This window comes from Cydia strobilella, chromosome 24 (genome assembly GCF_947568885.1).
Source record: "Cydia strobilella chromosome 24, ilCydStro3.1, whole genome shotgun sequence".
In the NCBI taxonomy this organism is placed as follows: domain Eukaryota; kingdom Metazoa; phylum Arthropoda; class Insecta; order Lepidoptera; family Tortricidae; genus Cydia; species Cydia strobilella.
This window is the reverse complement of record NC_086064.1, coordinates 5,944,906-5,964,067: the sequence shown is the minus strand read 5'-3', so window position 1 is coordinate 5,964,067 and position 19,162 is coordinate 5,944,906. Positions and strand designations below refer to the sequence as shown.

The 19,162-nt window shown below is 56.0% G+C and overlaps 2 protein-coding genes across 2 annotated transcripts; both read left to right on the top strand.

The window, feature by feature from the left end:
* The first annotated feature begins 5,021 nt into the window (after nt 1-5,021).
* LOC134752479 (histone H2B) lies at nt 5,022-5,399 on the top strand. Its single transcript, XM_063688172.1, has one exon. The coding sequence runs from the start codon at nt 5,022-5,024 to the stop codon at nt 5,397-5,399; it is 378 nt and encodes a 125-aa protein (XP_063544242.1).
* A 12,591-nt stretch (nt 5,400-17,990) lies between these two features.
* LOC134752478 (histone H2B) lies at nt 17,991-18,368 on the top strand. Its single transcript, XM_063688171.1, has one exon. It carries the CDS (start codon nt 17,991-17,993, stop codon nt 18,366-18,368), a length of 378 nt encoding a protein of 125 aa, XP_063544241.1.
* Nucleotides 18,369-19,162: the final 794 nt, after the last annotated feature.

The window sequence follows — 19,162 nt, the reverse complement described above, 5'->3', positions numbered from 1 at the left end:
AAAGCCAAGGCGCTTACCAGCTTGTGGGAGCTACACGGGGTCTTCGGCGTCAGGTGACTCGGAAGAGGACCTTGACTTCGAAGACTCCGTGGGGGGCTCCGACGAAGGCTTGGGCGCTGAGGCCAGATGCACCTCCGGAACGCCCGGGGACGGGGAGGCGGAGCAGTCAGCGACCAAACAGGTCCCAACACGTTGTGACTTGTCACGCGATGACTCATCGCCGCTTGACTTGTCACCACGTGGTGGTAATGCATTGCGCGCCGAGAGTCCGCTGCCGCCGCCGCAGCCGGCCGGCAACCTCATCACGCCGGCCAACTCACCGCATCGCCGCCAACAGTCACCTTGCCGCCCTCAGCCCGGCCTCGAGATGACCGGGGCCTCCTGGATGGCGATATTCGAGAAACTCGACAGAGTAGCTCGGGGATCGCTAGACAGTTGCACCCTCGGCCCGCTCGAGGCGGCGCTGCTCTCAACCCTGTTGACGCACTCTAGGGCGCGCCAACAGAAGAGGCGACGGGACGAGGACAGCCCGCCGGCACAGGAGGAGAAGCGGGAATGTAACCGCATCACTCCTGTGGCGCGTGGGCCTACACAACCCGCCGTCTGCCCACAGGTCTCGCAGCCGATGGACACGATAGAGCCAGCTACTCCCGCCGCCGGAGGCTCACAACAGCCACCGCCACGCAAAGTGCTATTACCCACGCCGGTAGTAAGCGCCAACGCGTACGCGGAAGCGGCCAAATCGCCACCTAAAACCGCCACTTCTCTGCCCACAGATACCGCAACCAGCAAGAAGAAGAAGCAGCAGGCGCCGCCCCCGACCAAGAAGGCCAAACCGCCCCAGATCCTGGCCGAGGTCCTCCCAGACCCGGCCCACCACCTGAGGGCCATCAACAAGCGTCTCGGTTTTGAGGCCAAAACCGAGAACGTCGAACCGACCGGGGTACGGTTCTATCCCAGGACCGGGGAGGAATACCGAGTGGTATTCTCCTACCTCAGCAGCGAGCAGGCCCTCGACCCGAGGATCCAGTTCGTCAAGCATCCGGAGAAGTCGACCCTACCAATGAAGGCTGCAATCCGCGGCCTACCGTCAAGCATGACGGTGCAGGACGTGAAGGACGCGTGCGAAACAGAGGGGTATACTGTATCACATGCACGCTTAATCTCCACAGGCAGAGGACGAGGAGGCACCATCTTCTTCGTCCAGCTCGACGGCACGGAGCGAGAGAACCCTGGTTTTCTGGACCTCACAAGCATCGCGAACATCAACACCAAGGTTCGTGTCGAACCTTGGAGAGGTAAACCCGGGCCACCGCAATGTTATCGGTGCCAGGGCTTTAGGCACTCTTCACAGGGATGCCATCGACCGGTGCGATGCGTGAAATGCGCCCTGCCGCACTTGTCACACCAGTGCACGCGACCGAGAGAGGAGCCAGCAACGTGCGCAAATTGCTACAAAGACCACCCGGGCAATCACAAGCAATGTGAGACATATTTACAGGAGCTGCGCAACTGGCGAGGGGGCACCCGCTCCTACTCACGCCGCCCGCCAACCCGCCGCCCGCAACGAGGCCCGGACACTAGGGCCTCGGACACGCCTAACCTGGTGGAGGAGTCTTCCACAGGCTCCCTAATGGCACCCGCCAACCTGCCGAGGCAACGCCAGCCCGGGCAACGCAGACTGCCGCAGCCACAACACAAACCGCAGAGGATGTCGCAAGCAGAGATCGACACCACAGCGTTGCGCAGGGACATAGTTGCCGCGGTGCAAACCGCGGTAACTGCGTCCCTGAAACCAACGCTAGACGAGGTAGTGTTAGCTATTAAGTCTCTGTCTAGGCCTGACCAAACTCAGGCCTAGCTCACCCCAGCAATAACGCAAGTTATTCGCCAGCTACACTCTTTTACGGCCTAAAAGAGAAAGATTTAAGAGTAGTATATTGGAACGCGCAGACATTAAACGGTAAACTTAATGATCTGCGCACTTTTCTCCACAGCCAAGACGTCGACATCATGCTGATTTGCGAGACAAAGTTGAAAGCGTCCAACACGCTTTCAGCCAGTGGGTACATCGTGTACCGCCTCGACCAGGCAAACCCGGAAACCGGGTACACTTACCGAGGCCTAGCAGTCATTGTCAAGAGGACAATCATCCACCAAATGGTGGACATCGACCAGCCAGCCTCACTATCCGCACTGGGGATAGATATCAAACTACAAAGGCATAATCTGCGCTTGTTTGCTATCTACAGGCCCTGCGGACACTGCCGACCGGCAGAGATGCGCGCCGACCTCAAACGACTACTGGTGGACTCCCCCGTGCCGACCATCCTGGCCGGGGACTTCAACGCCGAGCATTCCGCTTGGAACTCCTCCGCGCACTCCCAAGCGGGAAACGTTATCTACCAGATCGTGGAGGACCTCGATCTGGTAGTGGGAGGGCCCTACGAGCCCACTCACTATCACGGCTCAGACGTGTACAACAGGGGCACCACCATCGACTTTGCGATCTCTCGCGGAGTCGATACACTCATGAGGCACCAGGTATTTTACGATCTCACATCCGACCATAGGCCGGTGCTCCTGACCATCGCAGACCAGCCGACGACGAGACTCAACAGAGGACCCGGACGCCGCTACGACTGGACGGCTTTCACAGAAGCCATGGTAAATTCTCCCCGTACAGGTCCCATATCGACCGCAGAAGAGGTCGATGCAGCAGCAGCCACAATCACCGGAGACATCAAGGCGGCCCAAGCCGAGGCCACTCACATCATCCCGCCCACAGACCGGCGCAAACCGCTCCCGAGGCCGCTTCAAGCGCTTTTGGAGAAAAAGCGCTGGTACAGGAAACAGTGGCAAAGGACTAGGGCTCAGTCGGTCAAGACCGAGCTCAATCGTCTGGAGCGATTGTTAAAGGATAAACTCAGCGAGCACAGAGCTGCAAGCTGGGAAGCGCACATCGATAGCCTAACCGATCACGTTCCTTCCATCCACAGGTTATGCAGACAACTCAGCTCGAAACCCGAGCCGATACACCCACTAGTGGACGACACCGACGGAATCCTGAAATACGCAGCCAAGGACAGAGCGGAAATACTCGCTCGCAGCCTTGAGCAGCAATTCAGGCCCTTCCCCGACACAGACCCGCAACACACAGCGGACATCGTACAGCACGTCCGAGACTATCTCAACGTGCCGATCGAAACCCACGATGATCCAATCTACTTTTCTCCTTCACAGGTCAAGGCGACTATCAGGCACCACTGCAATCCGAAGAAGGCACCGGGCCCCGACGAGATCCCGAACATGGCGCTCCGCCAACTGCCGCTAAACACCTTAGCGGCAGTGGCGCGCCTGTTCAACGGGATCTTGCGGTCGGGGCACTTTCCCACCGTCTGGAAGACGGGACGGGTCATCGTCCTTCCCAAACCCGGGAAGGACAGAAGAAAGCCGGAGAGCTACCGGCCTATCACGTTGCTATGCAACTTATCAAAGGTATTCGAGAGGTTGCTGCTCCGGCACCTCTCGCCACACATCCAACCCAGGCCGGAGCAATTTGGTTTCAGGTCCCAACACTCCACCACGTTGCAGCTCACCCGTGTCCTACACCACATGGGCATGGCGCTCAACAAAAAGGAGTACACAGTCGCTGTCCTCCTAGACATGGAGAAAGCTTTTGACCGAGTCTGGCACGAAGGTCTAATATACAAACTTTCTCTGTCCACAGCACCCCGCCGCATCGTGAGAATCATCGCATCATTCCTAGCAGACCGACGCTTCCACGTACAAGTGGAAGGCACGGTGTCGCAGGACCGCCCAATACAGGCAGGAGTCCCCCAGGGGAGCTGCCTATCGCCCTCGTGCTATGCGCGCTACACCGACGACATACCAGTCGTAGGACAAGCGCATCTAGCCCTCTTTGCTGACGACGCCGCTTACTATGCTTCATCTTTTCAGATGCCGCATGCAGTCTCCAAGATCCAGCCGACGCTCGACGCCCTTCCTGACTGGCTCTCCAAATGGAGGCTATCAGTCAATGTGGGCAAAACGCAAGCGCTCATCACAGGGCAAGCGCGAGACTTGCCCGCACCTCCTTCTCTTTTAGGACAACCGCTCACGTGGTCACCCACAGTGAAATATCTGGGGGTGACCATAGACAGGCGGCTCACCATGCAGAAACACACGGCGGAGACAATCAGACGAGCGAAAACCGCTCGAATGAACCTCCGCCCGGTTTTCTGCAGCAAGCTCCCTGTACGGACCAAAGTCGGTCTGTACAAAGCTTACGTCCGCTCTCGACTAACCTACGCTACACCGGCCTGGTATTCTTTCTGTTCCAGGTCCAACAAGCAGAAGATGAAGAGCCAGGAGACACTCTCGCTACGGACCATCGTCGCAGCAACCCGATTCGTCAGCAACGCAGCCATCGCCGAGTACCTGAAGTGGCGCAGCCTGGACGAGTTCATCGAGCGTCTCGCGCGGGTCATGTATGACCGCGCGGACAACTGCAGCCACGACCATCTACGAGGGATCGCGCCACACTACACACGACCACCGGACCTACACGGGGCTCGGCATCTCCCCCGAGCCCTCCTACACAACGACGACGACGACAACAACGAAGAAGAGGAAGAAGAAGACGTCGTCGACGACACAACAACACCACACACACTCGGATAACACCTACGAAGCACACGCCAGCCTAAACTGCCGGTCGCCTTCACTGCGGCCCCGAAACCTGGCCCCGCTCAAACGGTATCACCAGGCTAGGGGTTGCGGGGTTGGATAACGGCCGGTAGCGATAAAGCTGGCCTACACCGGATCGCACAGCCGTCCACAAATCGACGGTGGAAGACCGCCCCACGAAGATGGGGCGCGAAAATAGATTCAGTCTCCGAAACAGGAATGTTGGAGAGACCCCTCACACCCCCCAAAGGGGGGGTATCGAGAAGACACAACACACACAAATTTTTATTCCCAGTTCGGCTATCGTACTGTAAGCATCTAACTATATCACAATGCCACCCAAGACTAGCGGTAAGGCCGCCAAGAAATCCGGCAAGGCCCAGAAGAACATCTCCAAGTCGGACTCGAAGAAAAAGAAGAAGCATAAGCGCAAGGAGAGCTACGCCATTTACATCTACAAGGTGCTCAAGCAGGTCCACCCCGACACCGGTATCTCCAGCAAGGCCATGTCGATCATGAACTCTTTCGTGAACGACATCTTCGAGCGCATCGCCGCCGAGGCCTCCCGCCTCGCTCACTACAACAAGAGGTCCACCATCACCAGCAGGGAGGTGCAGACATCCGTGAGGCTCTTGCTGCCCGGTGAGCTCGCCAAGCACGCCGTCAGTGAAGGCACCAAGGCCGTCACCAAGTACACCAGCTCCAAGTAAGCGCGTCCGTCGTTCCTCGTATGCTATCTGTCTTCTCAATACACTTTTAGTGTAATGGGTTTAGGTAGTTCGTATTGCGACACGACACGCTGCGAGAGTGTGGTTTGTACAACAACCAAAAAGGCCCTTTTCAGGGCCACAAATACGTTCTGAATATATAATATAAGAAGTTTCTAGATAGCCGTGCATACGGTGTCATCGGTAGATTAATATCAATTACACACATTATCAACACGAAAGCTGTGTCAACATGTAAGGGTATTAAATAAGGAATCAACAATAATAACACATACGCTTAGTGTATGCATATATCTAATACTAGATATGTGTAACGTGAGACGTTATGGATATTAATTTAAATTTAGGTTAGGTTTTTATAAAACATAAAGTTAGGTCAGGTTATGTTAGGTTTCGCGGAGTTAGGTTAGGTTTTGAATGACATTATAAAAAAAAGTTAGGTTTGATCGAGTTAGGTTAGGTTAGGTTAGGTTTTGAGTGACAAAAAAAAACCTAACCTAACTTTGACCTAACTCGATCAAACCTAACTCCGCGAAACCTAACATAACCTGACATTATAAAAAAAAAGTTAGGTTTGATCGAGTTAGGTTAGGTTAGGTTAGGTTTCCCCTTCGAATGCTGTCACCTTGCCGTGGTGAAGGGGCTTGCGTGCTCCAATGACCCTCAGGGCTATGCCGGATAGGGTCTCCCAAGCCGGACAGGCCTGAGGAGAGGGGCCAGACTAAGAGTAGCACACGGGGGGCGGCTCCGCGTGTCCCTCTGAAACCAGCAGAGGGCACAGTGCGAGACGCCAGGTCCCACTGGGACGGAGTTGGCGCTCTACTAAGCCACCTATGGCAAGAGCTGCCATAGGTGGCTTAGGCCGGAGCAGAGAGGAGGAGCCATGAGAGTGTATGTGGTGTCAATCGGGTCACTGATTTGCGCGCGAACGTCCGGGACTCTCCCCCCGTAGACGCTGGAGGGGACTGGAGGGGCCCCTGACGCGTCATGGATGTGTGTGGTTTCTGGATTGGGGAGCCTTCTGCTTTTCTGACATTGCCTAGCTGTCTGGAAGGATTGTGCATTGGGCTTCTGTGAAACCCAATTGCAGATCCATGTCTCCGGGCGGGTCGGCGGTGTTAGTGGATCGGGAGGCTCGCGCATCGGATTCCGCGCGCATCTGTTGCGCGTCTGGGGGGCTCTCGGCCTCCAATGGCGGCTGCGGGGGGACAAGTTCCGGATCTTCGCCCGCGGAGCGGTTCCCTGATTGATACCCTGAGGAATGGCTGCGTAGCGGTGCTAGTGTTCCCGGGGCTATAGCGAATAGGGCTTCCCATATCGGACAGGCCTGGGATGAAGGGCCAGACGACCCCGGTACACGGCGGGTGGCTCCGCGTGTCCCTCTGAGTAGCAGAGAGCACAGTGTGAGCCACAAGGCCCCTGTTGAGACGCTGATGGGACCCATTAGGAATTCCCCCTGGCGGGGGGAGGAGTAGGAGTGGCTTCGGCCACTAAGCGCGGCAGATCCGTCTTGCAGTCGGCAGACGGTCGTTGGCCTCGGCCATCGTCGGGCGACCCGTAACCCACATTGAGTGGGCCGGGGATTTCGCTCACTGAGAGGGAAATCATGTGGAAGAAAACCACTATAAAAATCACCCCAATCCCAAGGTGTGTCTGACGTGCCGACGGGATGCGTGGCTGGGGGGAGTCCAGTTACAAGCGTCAGGGAGGGGCATACCTCTTTAAAAATAGCAAACAAAATGAGTGGAAACGAAAATGGAGAACTACCCCAGGAGGTTCCAATCCTCCATGTCGCCACAGGACGGGCAAGAGCCCGTGCTGTGGCGACATGCCGCCTTCCGTATTCTGGGGGGGCAAACCACTCGAGATTCCGAAACGACGACACTGGCAAATACTTCATGGACACCGATCTGCAGAGTGATTTGGTTTTGAGGCTGCAAGGAGGGGGTGATGGTGAAGATAGTGGTCCGGTAGAGGCAGAAGCCCCCACCAGTCCCCCCAAAGATGGATTCCGGTCACTTCGGAATGCCCAAGGGCGCCTTGTGCGCTATGTTGAAGACATGCTTCCGGGGGCGGCGGTGGATTCTGTACGCTCTCCACCCGAACCAGCTAGGGTGCTTAGTGAGAGACGTAGAGCCGCAGTGCGAACAGAACGCATTGCAGAAAGGGTCCCCTCTCTTGGCAGGGAGGAGTTCTTCTCCCCCAGGAGAATAGACGTGGGTGACCTCCCAGGGCACGAAGTATTTTTCTCTCCGGTGCCAACCGACGCGGAAACCGCCGAATCCGACGCTTCGCTAACTGCCCAATTGTCCGAAGGACGAAAGAGGCAGCGAAGCAGCGGTAGTGAAACGGGAGCATCACCGAGCAGAGAGGCTTCCGATCGCGCGGAGCAAGGAAAGTCCGCCTCGGGACCTTCCAAGCGAGGAAGAGGACGCCGACCAACCACGGCACTCCACGCAGGGCTGACCAAGGCGAAGGCTGAACTCCTGAAGCTTAAGCTGCAAACCGAAGAAGACCTGAGGGCCGCGTCCAAAAAAGTGACCCAAAGACGGCTTGCCCGTCGTCCGGAATCGTTTGGGACGACAAGTGGGTCAGACGACGAAGACCGCACAGCAATGGCCCTGAACCAGCAAGTGCATGATAGTCTGGGGCTTATCAAGAACGTGGCCACTAAGTCCAAAAACCTAAAGGGCACGTACATACGTATCCTGAACGAGGCTGTGGCTGCGATCCGGGAAGCAGTCGGCGAGATGAGTGGCCGGACTGTCTCCGATGAGACGAGGAGGCTCGCCGCCGAAAACGCTCGCCTAAAGGCGGAAATGGCCGAGCTCCGTAAGGAGATGGGCGACCTGCGTGCTAGCCTAGAACAGCGCCTCGAAGGGACGCGCCAAGAGACGGCGACATCACCTGCTCGGGAGCAAGGCGACTTAGAGAGCAACATCGTGACCAAGGTGAGTGCCATGATGGGTGCAAGGTTGAGCGCCTTGGAGGAGAGACTGCTCCCACAGCAACCTACCCAGGCGTCGACTGCTCCCGTACCTTCCAAAGCAGGAAGCTCTCCGCCCCGTCGCACCCCAGCTACTACCAACCCATCGGGTGCAAAGCGGACCGTGAAGGAGAAGAAAAAGAAGGAGGGGCCTAAAAAGCCTCCTACGAGTGTTCCTGGCCCCGCTTCCCAAGTCCAGCAACCACGGCGGCAGACACCAGTGCCTGACTCTGAAGGGCGTTGGACGACTGTGGTCAAGCGGGGTAAAAAGAAGACTCCCGTTGGAGCAGCGACGACTGCGAAGCCACAACAACGTCCGGCACCGCTGAAAGCGCAAGAAGGGAAGGGTCGCAATAAGGCCAAGGCGATACTTCGCGCCCCGCGGTCAGCAGCCGTAGTCCTCACCCTTCAGATGGGAGCAGAAGAGAGGGGCGTCACCTACAAAACGGTGATTACGGAGGCCAAGTCCAAAATTTCCCTGGCCGGGCTCGGTATCACCGGTCTGAGGTTCCGCAGGGCAGTGACAGGGGCGGCAATCCTGGAGATCCCGGGCCCAGCCACCACCAGCGGCGACAAAGCAGACTCCCTTGCTGCCAAGCTGAGGGAGACGCTGAATGAGGCCGACGTCCGCATCGCTAGGCCGGTAAAATGCGCGGAAATGCGCATTACCGGCCTGGATGACTCGGTCTCAGAAGAAGAGCTCGCCGCTGCCGTGGCGAAAGGTGGCGGGTGTGCTCTAGATGCGGTGAATGTTGGCCGGATCTCCCGTACGCCAACAGGCCTGGGTACAGCGTGGGTTCGCTGCCCCGTAGCAGCCGCTAAGAAAGTGGCTGAGGGGCGACTCCTAGTCGGCTGGGCTTCGGCAAACGTGAAGTTGCTGGAGTCCCGACCCCTGAGGTGCTACCGCTGCCTGGTGCCTGGCCATGTTAGGAAGGGGTGCACCTCAGAAATCGACCGCAGCGACCAATGTTACCGCTGCGGTCAATGCGGTCACCGGGCCAGAGATTGCACCGCCGCGCCCCACTGCACTCTGTGCGCTGCAGCGGGCAAACCTGCCGACCACAGTGCCGGCAGCAGTACCTGCACGACGGGGGCTAAAGCCCCGAAACGCGCGTCCCAGAAGGAGGCCAGCAAACCAAGCGCCCCTGGAGCGTCAGCGCCGCCGGCTGCACAAGAGGGCCTGATTAATGCGACAAAATGACGAAGTCACTTAATCGGGTCCTCCAGGCGAATATAAACCACTGCGCCGGGGCTCAAGATCTCCTCCTGCAGTCCATGGTGCAGTGGTCGATAGATGTCGCCGTGGTCGCAGAGCCGTACTATGTCCCTCCCAGCCATAACTGGGCCGCGGACCTAGACGGCGTAGTGGCCATTATAACAAAGGCAGAGGGCATACCGCCCCCGTCCACCTTGGCGAGGGGTCAAGGGTATGTGGCTGTCCTCTGGGGCGAAATTACCCTGATCGGGGTATACTTCTCCCCCAATAGAAGAGTCTCTGAGTTCGAAGCTTTCCTCGGCCAGCTAGCGGCTCTCGCTGGGCAGACCCAACCGCGCCAGGTAGTTGTCGCGGGGGACTTAAATGCCAAATCCACGGCTTGGGGCTGTCCCGCAACAGATATTCGTGGAGACCTTCTTGAGGAGTGGGCGACGATGACCGGCATGTCGGTTCTGAACCAAGGGTCGGCCAGCACCTGCGTGCGCTGGCAGGGAGAGTCCATTGTGGATGTTACGTTCGCGACCCCGGCACTCGCGACCCGTGTCCGTGACTGGAGAGTACTAGAGACGGTGGAGACATTATCAGACCATTTGTACATCCGGTTCGATGTCTCCACGTCTTCCGGAGGCACGACAGACACGGATCGTCGTCCGAATGGCCGTGCTGCGAACCCTTCCCCTCGATGGGCCCTGAACAGCCTAGATCGTGAAGCGGTGGAGATAGCGTCCCTCGTCCAGGCCTGGACAACATCTTCCGAGCCTGTGGAGGTCGAGGAAGAGGCAGCCTGGTTTCGAGAAGCCATGTCACAAGTTTGTGACGCAGGTATGGCACGAGCCAAGCCACGGCCTCCGAAGCGCCAAGTGTACTGGTGGTCTCGAGAAATCGAAGAACTCCGATCCCGGTCCAACAGGGCGAGACGCCAGTACACACGGTGCCGCCGACGAAGGCAGACCCGAGACGTCGTGGAGGAGACGCGGCTGTACAGAGCCTATAGAGAGGCGGTTAAGGCGCTGCAGCTATCCATCTGCGAGGCGAAGGCGAGCGCCAGAGCGGAGCTTCTCGAGACGCTAAACCGAGATCCATGGGGGAGGCCGTACAAGGCGGTCAGGGGCAAATTACGCCCCTGGGCCCCCCCCTTGACGGAGAGTCTCGAGCCTCGACTGCTGGAGCTGGTTGTTTCCAACCTGTTCCCGAACAGACCGGAACACCAGCCCCCAGCAATGGCACCTCCCCATCAGCTCGTAGGGTATGAGGTTGCGGAAGTCGTGGTGCCTCCGGTAACGGAGGCAGAGCTAGATGCAGCCGTGCTGAGGCTAAAAGCTAAAAACACGGCACCGGGTCCAGACGGGATCCCGGGACGCGTTCTCGCTCTGGCGCTGCGGGCCCTGGGGGAGAGATTCCGCGGGCTACTGGATGCCTGTCTACAGTCCGGCCGATTTCCGACCATCTGGAAAACCGGCCGGCTCGTCCTCCTTAAAAAAGATGGGCGTCCCGCGGACTCTCCATCAGCCTACCGTCCGATCGTGTTGCTCGACGAGGCCGACAAGCTCTTCGAGCGTATCATCTGCTGTCGCATCATCAAGCACCTCCGGGGAGTAGGACCTGACCTGTCCGAACACCAGTTTGGATTCCGAGAGGGCAGGTCGACCGTAGATGCGGTCGCGCGCATTAAAGCCCTCTCGGATGAGGCGGTTGACCATGGTGGGGTTCTCCTGGCGGTGTCCTTGGATATCGCCAATGCTTTTAACACCCTGCCATGGTCGTGCATTAGGGAGGCGCTGAAACACCATAAAGTGCCTCCCTATTTGTGTCAAATAGTCGGGGCCTACCTTTCGGAGCGGTGTGTGGAGTATCAGGTCCGGGGCGGCGGGCTGACAAGGTGGGAGACATCGTGCGGTGTTCCACAGGGCTCGGTCTTAGGGCCGCTCCTGTGGAACATTGGATACGACTGGGTGCTGCGGGGGGAGCTCCTCCCGGGGTCAAGTGTGACTTGCTACGCAGACGACACGCTAGTCACCTCCCGGGGGACCTCGTACCGGGAAGCAGCACGCCTCGCCACCGTGACGGTAGCACAGGTGGTGAGACGCATAACGATGCTGGGTCTGGAGGTGGCGCTGCACAAGTCCGAGGCGCTCTGCTTCCACGCTGCCCGGAAGGCCCCACCTGCAGGATCCAGCATCGTCGTTGGTGGCACTCGAATCGAGGTAGAGTCCAACATGAAATATCTTGGACTTGTCCTCGACTCCCGCTGGAGCTTCCGCGAGCACTTTGCCCGCCTGACCCCCCGACTAATGACAGCATCGGCCGCACTGAAGAGGCTGATGCCCAACATCGGGGGGCCGGAGGTTGCGAGCCGCCGTCTGTATATGGGGGTGGTGCGATCGATGGCCCTGTACGGGGCGCCGATCTGGGCGGTGACTCTGGTGGCCCGAAATGTCGCCCTGCTGAGGAAGGCTCAGAGGGCGATGGCCATCAGCGTCGTACGCGGGTACCGCACCACCTCATATGATGCGGCGTGCCTATTAGCGGGAACGCCTCCTTGGGATCTGGAGGCGGAGGCCCAAGCGGCCCTGTACGAGTGGCGCAGGGACCTCCAGCTCCAGGAGTACCATCCTGCGCCCAGGGAAGTAGAGGCGCAGAGGCTCCTCGTCCGGCAGTCCATCGTCCTCCAATGGGAGGAAGAACTAGCTGGGCGCGAGGGAGGACACAGGACTGTCGAGGCGGTCCGGCCGGTCCTACAAGACTGGCTGGAAAGAGAGCGGGGCTCGCTAACCTTCCGGTTGGTGCAGGTGCTCACGGGTCATGGCTGCTTCGGGAGCTACCTGCACCGGTTCGCAAGACGGGAGGTGACGGCCGAGTGTCACCAGTGCAGCTGCGGCGAGGACACGGCGCAGCATACCCTGGAGGAATGCCCAGCCTGGGCGGGGCAGCGCCGTGACCTCATGGCAGTGGTGGGGGACGACCTCTCCTTGCCGGCCGTAGTTAAGGCTATGGTCGCCGACGAGAGGTCGTGGAAAGCGGTCCTCTCCTTCTGCGAGGATGTAATGTCGCAGAAGGAGGCAGCGGAGAGGGAACGGGAGGCCGACCCAGCCTCGCACCCGATCCGCCGCAAGCGCGCAGGGGCTCGGAGGAGGGCGTATGCCCATCTCCTCCCCCCTACCTAGCGAGGTCTGGGCAGCGGCGCGGGGGCGTCGCTGCCCATTACATAGGCCTCGCAGAGAAGGCGCGCGTGGTGTGCCCACGCGCCTTCTGAGGAGGCAGGGCTAGAAGTTACTCCCTAGCCCCCCCCCCAGAGAAGGGCCCGCTGCATGTGGTAGTGGCGGGCGGCGCCGGCGTGGTCACGGTTGCGTACTTAAGAGAACCCGTGGCCACGCCCCATTGGCGGCGCGCAGGCATACCGTTGGTTTTTTAGTGGGTAGTGGCGCCTTTTGCCGAGACCCACATAACCCGCACTTTCTCCCCCGAGGGTGTGGGTATGCATAAAGCATTTTTCCAACGAAAAAAAAAAAAAAAGTTAGGTTTGATCGAGTTAGGTTAGGTTTTGAGTGACAAAAAAAAAAAAAAAAAAAACCTAACCTAACTTTGACCTAACCTAACCTAACCTAACTCGATCAAACCTAACTCCGCGAAACCTAACATAACCTGACCTAAGGTTCATATCGCCTCTGAAGAAAAAGATGCCCTCACCAACTACCGAAGCCACAACAAAAGCCTCGCCCCCAACCGCGGCTCCAACTCAGGCGGCAGGGGGAGAAGAAGAACTAAGAGCAATAATAACAGCATTCTTGGAAGCAGCAGCCAACCACGGTCCAGAGGCGATCCGGAAAGCGCTTGAGAGTACTCTGAAACCCCGCTCAATTCAATCGTAAATTGAGGGTGGTATTCTGGAATGCGCAATCGCTGACCGGCAAGGAAGCCCTGCTCCGCCACTTCCTCCGCGAGCAGAACGTGGACATATTGCTGGTCAGCGAAACATTCGCTAAGAGAAGCATGAAGATGGGGGGCTACGTAGTGTACCAACGGAACGAAGTAAACCAGCAGGGACGCTCGTTCCGCGGAGTAGCCGTGATGGTCAGAAGATCCATCATCCACCAGCCTGTCGACTTCGTGCCCTATGACTCCTTCACGGCGCTCGGAGTCGACATTAGGGTGGCCAATGGAGACCTCCGGCTCTACACGATCTACAGACCCCCTCAGAACACCACCAGCCGCCTAAAAGCAGACCTGCGTGCGCTATTCCAGTCCTCAGGGCCGACCATCCTGGCGGGGGACTGGAACGCCAAGCACACGACATGGAACTCCTCCAAGATCGACGCTGCCGGCAGGACGCTTGACAGCATCATCACAGACGCCAACTACGATGTCACAGGCCCAGGGGAACCCACGCACTATACAGACCACCAGAGGACCTGTGACATCATAGACTTCGCAGTACATAAAGACTGCAATGCCACTCTCACATTGGAAGTGCTGCCGGACCTGCCGTCAGACCACCGACCAATACTAATGACGATCGAAGCAGCCCCATATTCAGTCCCGAGGAGGAAGGCGGGACGGAAGACCAACTGGGGGGCATTCTCAGAGGCGTTGACAAACCCACAAGTCGGGCCGGTCTCCACCGCCGAGGAAGTAGAAGCCGCAGCAAACGCCATCACCTTCAACATTCAGCAGGCGCTTGAAACATCATCGCACAACATCGCTGCTGGCGGGAGGTGCAAACCCCGACCCGCCCGCCTTGCCGGCCCGACTTGTGGGTTTGTCAACGCCTCTGAGAATGCCCCCCAGTTGGTCTTCCGTCCCGCCTTCCTCCTCGGGACTGAATATGGGGCTGCTTCGATCGTCATTAGTATTGGTCGGTGGTCTGACGGCAGGTCCGGCAGCACTTCCAATGTGAGAGTGGCATTGCAGTCTTTATGTACTGCGAAGTCTATGATGTCACAGGTCCTCTGGTGGTCTGTATAGTGCGTGGGTTCCCCTGGGCCTGTGACATCGTAGTTGGCGTCTGTGATGATGCTGTCAAGCGTCCTGCCGGCAGCGTCGATCTTGGAGGAGTTCCATGTCGTGTGCTTGGCGTTCCAGTCCCCCGCCAGGATGGTCGGCCCTGAGGACTGGAATAGCGCACGCAGGTCTGCTTTTAGGCGGCTGGTGGTGTTCTGAGGGGGTCTGTAGATCGTGTAGAGCCGGAGGTCTCCATTGGCCACCCTAATGTCGACTCCGAGCGCCGTGAAGGAGTCATAGGGCACGAAGTCGACAGGCTGGTGGATGATGGATCTTCTGACCATCACGGCTACTCCGCGGAACGAGCGTCCCTGCTGGTTTACTTCGTTCCGTTGGTACACTACGTAGCCCCCCATCTTCATGCTTCTCTTAGCGAATGTTTCGCTGACCAGCAATATGTCCACGTTCTGCTCGCGGAGGAAGTGGCGGAGCAGGGCTTCCTTGCCGGTCAGCGATTGCGCATTCCAGAATACCACCCTCAATTTACGATTGAATTGAGCGGGGTTTCAGAGTACTCTCAAGCGCTTTCCGGATCGCCTCTGGACCGTGGTTGGCTGCTGCTTCCAAGAATGCTGTTATTATTGCTCTTAGTTCTTCTTCTCCCCCTGCCGCCTGAGTTGGAGCCGCGGTTGGGGGCGAGGCTTTTGTTGTGGCTTCGGTAGTTGGTGAGGGCATCTTTTTCTTCAGAGGCGATATGAACCTTAGGTCAGGTTATGTTAGGTTTCGCGGAGTTAGGTTTGATCGAGTTAGGTTAGGTTAGGTTAGGTCAAAGTTAGGTTAGGTTTTTTTTTTTTTTTTTTTTGTCACTCAAAACCTAACCTAACTCGATCAAACCTAACTTTTTTTTTTATAATGTCAGGTTATGTTAGGTTTCGCGGAGTTAGGTTTGATCGAGTTAGGTTAGGTTAGGTCAAAGTTAGGTTAGGTTTTTTTTTGTCACTCAAAACCTAACCTAACCTTTTTTTTTTTTTTTTTTTTTTTTTTTTTTTCTTTTTTTTTTTTTTTTTTTTTCGTTGGAAAAATGCTTTATGCATACCCACACCCTCGGGGGAGAAAGTGCGGGTTATGTGGGACTCGGCAAAAGGCGCCACTACCCACTAAAAAACCAACGGTATGCCTGCGCGCCGCCAATGGGGCGTGGCCACGGGTTCTCTTAAGTACGCAACCGTGACCACGCCGGCGCCGCCCGCCACTACCACATGCAGCGGGCCCTTCTCTGGGGGGGGGGCTAGGGAGTAACTTCTAGCCCTGCCTCCTCAGAAGGCGCGTGGGCACACCACGCGCGCCTTCTCTGCGAGGCCTATGTAATGGGCAGCGACGCCCCCGCGCCGCTGCCCAGACCTCGCTAGGTAGGGGGGAGGAGATGGGCAAACCCACAAGTCGGGCCGGTCTCCACCGCCGAGGAAGTAGAAGCCGCAGCAAACGCCATCACCTTCAACATTCAGCAGGCGCTTGAAACATCATCGCACAACATCGCTGCTGGCGGGAGGTGCAAACCCCTCCCGGCGGCGATTACGTCACTAATCCTGCAGAAGCGCCAGCTGAGAAGGAGATGGCAACACACCCGCTGCCCCACAATGAAGACAGAGCTCAACAACCTCGTGGAGAAGGTCAAAACCGAGCTCAGGAACCATGCAGCAGCTGACTGGGAAGCCCACATTGCCAGCATAGGGGATGACGTGCCCTCTATCCATCGCCTGTGCAGGCAACTGGGCACTACCAAGGAGGCAGTGAGGCCACTAGTGGACACAGGGGGATCGCTCCACTACAAGGCCGAAGAGAGAGCAGAGCTGTTCGCGGACGTCCTGGAGCGAACGTTTCAACCCAACCCTGCAGCGAGTGCCACCCACGTGAGGGAAGTGGAGGAGCAACTGGCAGGGTACTTCGAGCAACCGCCGAGAGCAGAGGAGGACCCGGTCTTCTTCTCACCCGGCCAAGTGAGACGCGAAACCAGGAGAGTAAACCCGAAGAAGGCCCCGGGCGCCGATTCGATCCCGAACATGGCGCTCCGTCACCTGCCACAGCACACCATAGTGGCGGTGACCCGCTTGTTCAATGGGATCATGCGCTCGGGGCACTTCCCAGAGACCTGGAAACTTGGCCGGGTCATAATGCTGCCAAAACCGGGGAAAGACAGGAGAAGACCGGAGAGTTACCGGCCTATCACACTGCTCAGTACCCTGTCAAAAGTCTTCGAGAGGCTCCTGCTCAGAAGACTGCAGCCACACGTGGTGCCAAGACAGGAACAGTTCGGCTTCCGGTCTGAGCACTCCACCACGCTGCAGCTCACGCGTCGGTGCCGGTGCCCCGGTGTACCTAGCCGCCGTCATGGAGTACCTGGCCGCTGAGGTTCTCGAGTTGGCAGGCAACGCCGCTCGCGACAACAAGAAGACCAGGATCATCCCTAGGCATCTCCAGCTGGCGATCCGCAACGACGAGGAGTTGAACAAGCTCCTCTCCGGTGTGACCATCGCCCAGGGTGGTGTGCTGCCTAACATTCAGGCCGTGCTCCTGCCCAAGAAGACCGAGAAGAAGGCTTAAGTGTACTCACTTCTCATCAGGCTACATCTATAGCGGTAACACCCGGCGATTGGTGAATGTGGCCTCTGTTATATTCCCGCCCGAGTGACCGTTACAAAAGGCCCTTTTCAGGGCCACAATATGATTCTGTGATAACGTTGTAAGTTTCATGGCATAACGCATACGTGTACGATGTCATTCGATCGATCAATATAATTATATCATATACATATATATGAACGATGAATATCGATTAATTATAATATAATTACGGTAAGTAGATAATTCTGAATTCTAATGAGATTATTTTTCTGATTGCAAAACACATCACTACACACGTCTCTAAATGAGAGACTTGAGACTTCGTCGTCAAGAAGTATAATAAATAAACGACAAATAAAGGTAATGTGATGGCTCAGAGCTATTACTTGCTCATCTACAGCAGTCTGTCACTGTAACAACAACAACAATAGTAAATAAACATAAAGCTATACATTTAATTAATATAATTGTTATCCGCCTACGGTTTTGAACAAAACTGATGATGGTATAATCGATGGTACGGCATATGATGTTCATAATTTTTTTTTTTTTTTTTTTTTTGATATATTTTATAATCAAAATAATAATACCTATATGTAAGTAATATCAATACGCGCTTGCTCTCACTCCCCACCATGCCGACCGACGATACTAATGATGCACGAACGCTATTGGTCGAGATACCGCGAGCGCGACGCTCGATCTTTAATCCCCTATTTACCGTTCTCCGCTTTAACAAAATGAGCGCAACAACGACAAAATTTTTATTCCCAGTTCGGCTATCGTACTGTAAGCATCTAACTATATCACAATGCCACCCAAGACTAGCGGTAAGGCCGCCAAGAAATCCGGCAAGGCCCAGAAGAACATCTCCAAGTCGGACTCGAAGAAAAAGAAGAAGCATAAGCGCAAGGAGAGCTACGCCATTTACATCTACAAGGTGCTCAAGCAGGTCCACCCCGACACCGGTATCTCCAGCAAGGCCATGTCGATCATGAACTCTTTCGTGAACGACATCTTCGAGCGCATCGCCGCCGAGGCCTCCCGCCTCGCTCACTACAACAAGAGGTCCACCATCACCAGCAGGGAGGTGCAGACATCCGTGAGGCTCTTGCTGCCCGGTGAGCTCGCCAAGCACGCCGTCAGTGAAGGCACCAAGGCCGTCACCAAGTACACCAGCTCCAAGTAAGCGCGTCCGTCGTTCCTCGTATGCTATCTGTCTTCTCAATACACTTTTAGTGTAATGGGTTTAGGTAGTTCGTATTGCGACACGACACGCTGCGAGAGTGTGGTTTGTACAACAACCAAAAAGGCCCTTTTCAGGGCCACAAATACGTTCTGAATATATAATATAAGAAGTTTCTAGATAGCCGTGCATACGGTGTCAATCGGTAGATTAATATCAATTACACACATTATCAACACGAAAGCTGTGTCAACATGTAAGGGTATTAAATAAGGAATCAACAATAATAACACATACGCTTAGTGTATGCATATATCTAATACTAGATATGTGTAACGTGAGACGTTATGGATATTAATTTAAATTTAGGTTAGGTTTTTATAAAACATAAAGTTATGTTAGGTTTCGCGGAGTTAGGTTAGGTTTTGAATGACATTATAAAAAAAAGTTAGGTTTGATCGAGTTAGGTTAGGTTAGGTTAGGTTTTGAGTGACAAAAAAAAACCTAACCTAACTTTGACCTAACTCGATCAAACCTAACTCCGCGAAACCTAACATAACCTGACATTATAAAAAAAAAGTTAGGTTTGATCGAGTTAGGTTAGGTTAGGTTAGGTTTTGAGTGACAAAAAAAAACCTAACCTAACTTTGACCTAACCTAACCTAACTCGATCAAACCTAACTCCGCGAAACCTAACATAACCTGACATTATAAAAAAAAAAGTTAGGTTTGATCGAGTTAGGTTAGGTTTTGTATGACAAAAAAAAAAAAAAAAAAAAAACCTAACCTAACTTTGA

Bases quoted from the DNA above. Each gene is read 5' to 3' on its own strand.
- LOC134752478 (XM_063688171.1), top strand. From the start codon at position 17,991: ATGCCACCCAAGACTAGCGGTAAGGCCGCCAAGAAATCCGGCAAGGCC.
- LOC134752479 (XM_063688172.1), top strand. From the start codon at position 5,022: ATGCCACCCAAGACTAGCGGTAAGGCCGCCAAGAAATCCGGCAAGGCC.